The sequence below is a fragment of the Gekko japonicus genome, unplaced genomic scaffold (assembly GCF_001447785.1).
Source record: "Gekko japonicus isolate JY-2015 unplaced genomic scaffold, Gekko_japonicus_V1.1 scaffold3080, whole genome shotgun sequence".
NCBI lineage: Eukaryota > Metazoa > Chordata > Lepidosauria > Squamata > Gekkonidae > Gekko > Gekko japonicus.
The window spans coordinates 8,827-13,644 of NW_015160319.1; the positions used below are offsets into that span (position 1 = coordinate 8,827).

The following is a 4,818-nucleotide window of genomic DNA, read 5'->3' on the forward strand; positions in this document are numbered from 1 at the left end:
GTGAGCTAGCTCACACCAACTCAGCTTAGAGGGAACACTGCTCATCACCTCCCCCCAAGGCAGCTGATTCCATTGCTGCACAACTCTTACTGTAAATCCCCCACCCCCAATATCCGGCTGGTACCTTCCCACCCTTAATTTAAACCCATTCTTGCGAGTCCTCTCCTCTGCAGCCGACAGGAACAGCTCCCTGCCCTCGTCTAAGTGACAGCCCTTCAAATGCTTCGAGAGAGCAATCCTGACCCCCCTCAACTTCCTCTTCTCCAGACTGAACATTCCCAAGTCCCTCAGCCTCTCCTCAAAGGGCTTGGTCTCCGGGCCCCTAAGCGACACACCCCTAATGTAGCCAATCCTCCAAGAGCTTACAGTAGCTCCTGTAAGGAGAGCTCTGTAAGCTCTTGGAGGATTGGCTACATTAGGGGTGTGTGGCCTAATATGCAAAGGAGTTCCTGCTACAAAAAGAGCCCTGTGACTCTGATTATCCACGTACTCTCTCTCAGCCTAACCTACCTCACAGGATTGTTGTGACGATAAAACAGAGGGAAAGGGAGTGACGAAAGCCGCCTTGGGTCTCCATTGTGGAGGAAAGTTGGGGGTACAAATGAAATAAGTACGTAAATAGGCAAGGAAGGAAGTAAATAGAAGTACCCAGTATTTCAATTCTTCTCTTGCGCTAGGGCAGCGGGTCATTTTTTCAGTCACAGACCGAGGGGCGTGGCCAAGCCGCCAAGGAAAGCCGTCCCACGACCTTCGAGAGCGCGCAAGTTTTACTGAAAACCGAAAACCAGAAACGTGAGCGATTACAAACCTCGCTTCACGGCGACAGGAATGTGACCAGCGGGCAAGCACAAGAGAAGGAGTTGGAATGCTGGGTAATGGCGGAGAAAAGCTGGACGGGATTCACCGTTACAGCTCCTAGCCCCAAAAGGCTCCTTTGGACTCCTCAGAAGTTGACAAAGGTGTTCAGTCCCACACAGCTTTTGTAGAACCAAGTCCCACGATTCCCAGTATAAACTGGTGTGCGTGTGGAGGTTGGAGGTCAAAGGAGACCCCTTCCTTCACAAGCACAACACAAGAAGGACATAACAGAAGCCTTATTGTATCAGACCAATGGCCCACCCGGTCCAGCACTCTGTGTCACACAATGGCCAGAACCCAGGGGCCACCAGGAGGTCCACCAGTGGGGCCAGAACTCCAGAAGCCCTCCCACTGTGGCCCCCCAAGCACCAAGAGTACAGAGCATCACTGCCCCAGACAGAGTGTTCCTTCTAAAAAGGTTCCCCTTGCTTGAAAGCCAGTCGAATTTGACTCTAGGGGGTGGTGCTCATCTCCGTTTCCAAGCCAAAGAGCCAGTGCTGTCCGAAGACTTTTCCATGGTCCGTGGCTGCAATGACTAGACGCTGAGATGCATGGAACGCTGTTCCCTTCCCACCGAAGTGATACCTATTTATCTTCTTGCTTTCGAACTGCTAGGTTGGCAGCAGCTGGGGCCAGAGATGGGAGCTCACTCCGTCACGCGGCACTCGGGTCTCGAACTGCCGAGCTACCGACCTTCTGGTCGGCAGCTCAGCATCTTAACCTCTGAGCCACCGTGGCTCCTCTATCCCTTGTGGCTGTTAGCCACTGATGGACCTCTGCTCCATACAAGAAGCTGGTTGGGTCCAACCCCATTTGATGGGCAGGTCTCTCTGAAAGCAGGGGTTGCTTAAGTACTCTGGGTCCTACAGCTTTGGACTGCATATGAGGGAACCAGAGTTGTGCCCTGGAAGGCTGGCACAGATATATACATAAGCAAGGTGTGGGCTGGATGCCTGATGGAAGCACAGACAGCTTCAAGAGGGGACTGGAGAAACATCTGGAGCAGAGGTCCATCAGTGGCTATTAGCCACAAGGGATAGATGGAGGACTCCTTCTGGGGCAGTGATGCTCTGTCTTCTTGGGCTTGGGGGGCAAACAGTGGGAGGGCTTCTGGAGCTCTGGCCCTGCTGCTGGACCTCCCGATGGCCCCTGGGTTTTGGCTACTGTGTGACACAGAGTGTTGGACTGGATGGGCCAGTGGCCTGATCCAACATGGCTTCTCTTCTGTTCTTATGTCTGGGGCAGCGATGCTCTGTCTTCTTGGTGCTTGGGGGGCAACAACACGGAGGGCTTTTGGAGTTCTGGATCTGCTGGTGAACCTCCCGATGGACCCTGGGTTTTGGCCACTGTGTGACACAGTGTTGAACTGGATGGGCCATTGACCTGATCCAACATGGCTTCTCTTATATGTTCTTATATGGAGCAGAGGTCCATGAGTGGCTATTAGCCACAAGGGATAGAGGGAACACTCTGTCTGGGGCAAGTGATGCTCTGTTGCTCTGTCTCCTTGGGCTTGGGGGCAACAGTGGGAGGGCTTCTGGCGTTCTGCCTCCCCCCCCCCCTGTGGAACCTGGGTTTTGGCCACTGTGTGACACAGAGCGTTGGACTGGATGGGCCATTGGCCTGATCCAGCATGGCTTCCCTTATGTCCTTACGAAGCTTTGCTGCCTTCAGACGGTGAACGGCTATCTCGTGTTTTGTCAGCTGAGCAAGACACATTTCCCAACCTGCCCTCCCTCCAAGCACTTGTGGAGCATACAGGAACTTCCAGCTTGATTCCATATACTACTTGCTTCCCTCGCGGCTGCCCCACAAGCAAAACGCCCCCCCCCCAAATAATGCCTCTTACCTGATCACTGGCTTTATGGTAATACGTGGCGTGTGCTCCCGCTTGGCCTACCGTCAGGGTCCCGATCCAGTTAGGTGCTGCGAGGAGAGAAAAAGAGGACCCGTCACTTGTCTTGAAGCTGGGGAAGGGGGTCGCTGCCCACTCATCTGGACAGCAAGAGGGAAAGAAACGCCACCTGCGGAAGAGCTGCTCTGTGGGCGTGCAAACTCTCAGTGCTTCCTCCGTTGTGGCTTCTGCATGGTGGAATGGCCTGCCCGAGGAGGTCAGGAAAGCCGCCACACTCCGGACCTCCCGCAAACTATGCAAAACTGAACGATTCAAAAGGGCTTTTCTGCCCGGGTTGCACGGTGCAAAATGGTTTTACCAACTTTCTCAGATAAATGATTAGGGACTGTGGTCTACACTAGGAGTGTCAAGGAAAAGAAATTGGGGTTTTTTTGGGATTCAGGTATAAAACAGTCAAATTTATTCCTCATTCTTGAATATTCCAGAATACCAGTATCTGCACTGTGTTCGGATTTGGGAAATATCCGGTCATACCGAATATATTCGGCTCCATTATACCCTATGGGCCATTATACTCAATGGCAAATCTTCTAGAGTATATTCAGTGGGCTGGGGGAACGTTTTTGAGGTAGAGGCACCATATTTTCAGTGTAGCTGCTGGAGCCTCTTGCCAAAAGAACCCCCAAGTTTCAAAAATATTGGACCAGGGAGTCCAATTCTCTGGGCACCCAAAGAGGTTGCGCCCCCATCCTCCATTTATTCCCAAGGGGAAAAATAGCAAGGCAATACAAGCCCAGCAGAATGTCCCAAAGAATCTCTGCAGTTGAAAGTGTAGTGCGGGGGGCATTTTTGCAAGGCCAGCAGCAGAACCAGTACAGTAGTGCCTGCCCTGCAGCAGAACCCACTGCTACTGTGGCAAATGGCAGCTCAACATTACTGGGCTTCTGTGTATTGGGCTGGCCTTGGTTCAGGTGGGCTAGCAAAAATGCCTGCCCACCCTGGACTTCTGAGTGTTCTGCTGGGCTTCTACTACTGTTGTTTCTGCAAAAAATAAATAAAAAATTCAACACTGCTAGGACTCTCTGGTGTGACATTTGTTAATTCTGTTGCTGCCGCATTGGCATTGCCTTCTGCTGCTGGGCACTAGCAAGTTGGCACTGGGTTCTGCTGCTGGACACTAGTAGGTGGGTTCTGCTGCTGGACACCAGTACACTGCACTGCTTCTGTTCTCCTTGCAGAAATCACCCCCTCCCTCAGTTTCTATTTCAGAGATTCTCCGATTTGACCTCAGTCCTTTTGGGTTTTGGCACTGGTTCTGCTGCTGGCCTTGCAAACATGCCCCCCCTTCACCTTCTACTGCAGAGATTCTCTGGGACATTCTGCTGAGCTTGTATTGCATTGCTACTTTCCCCCCACTGGAAACAATGGAGGATCGGGGCACTGTTTTTGGGTGCCCATAGAATTGGACCCTGTGGTCCAATCTTTTTGAAACTTGGCCGCCCTTTTGAGGAGAGGCTCCAGCAGCTATGCTGCAAATTTGGTGCCTCTATCTCAAATCTCCTCCCCCTCAGACCACTGAATATACCCTAAGAGATTTGCCATTTAATATAATGGCCCATAGGGTATAATGGAGCCGAATAATAGCCGAATAAAACTGTATAGTATTTGGGAATCTGTATTCGGCTGCCACAAATTCTTTTAGTCTTTAAGGTGCTGCTGGACTCTTGCTCTTCTCTACTGGTACAGGGAGACTACCACCACTACCCATCTTAAAGAAGTGAGCAGTGACTCATGAAAGCTCCTACCCTGTCACAAATTTTGTTAGTCTGTAAGGTGCTCCTGGACTCTTGCTCTTTTGTCCTGCTAGAGACAGACTAACACGGCTACCCAACTGCCTCGCCACACGTGATCCTCCTTGAGTCCCTGTGAGAAAATCTAATTCAGCACAACACTTCCCTTAAAGACTTTAAAGCAGCAGCCAGATCCTTTCCACCTGCTGTTTTCGGACCCGTGACAGCGACTACGAGCATCTGCGCATGAAGAAGAAAAGGGAAGTGGTCCGAAATTCTGCAGGAGTACGTCGGTACCTGTGTATTTCCCAGCCA

At 51.6% G+C, this 4,818-nt stretch overlaps 1 protein-coding gene across 1 annotated transcript in view; it reads right to left on the reverse strand.

The window, feature by feature from the left end:
* LOC107115258 (mitochondrial import receptor subunit TOM40 homolog) overlaps positions 1 to 4,818 on the reverse strand; it is a 17,058-nt gene that overhangs the window by 3,452 nt on the left and 8,788 nt on the right. Inside the window, exons 5-6 of the mRNA XM_015416922.1 lie at positions 4,801 to 4,813; positions 2,708 to 2,784 (exon numbers count right to left, since the gene is read on the reverse strand). Coding sequence (XP_015272408.1) covers positions 2,708 to 2,784; positions 4,801 to 4,813 — 90 coding nt within the window. The remainder of the gene's footprint in view (positions 1 to 2,707; positions 2,785 to 4,800; positions 4,814 to 4,818) is intronic.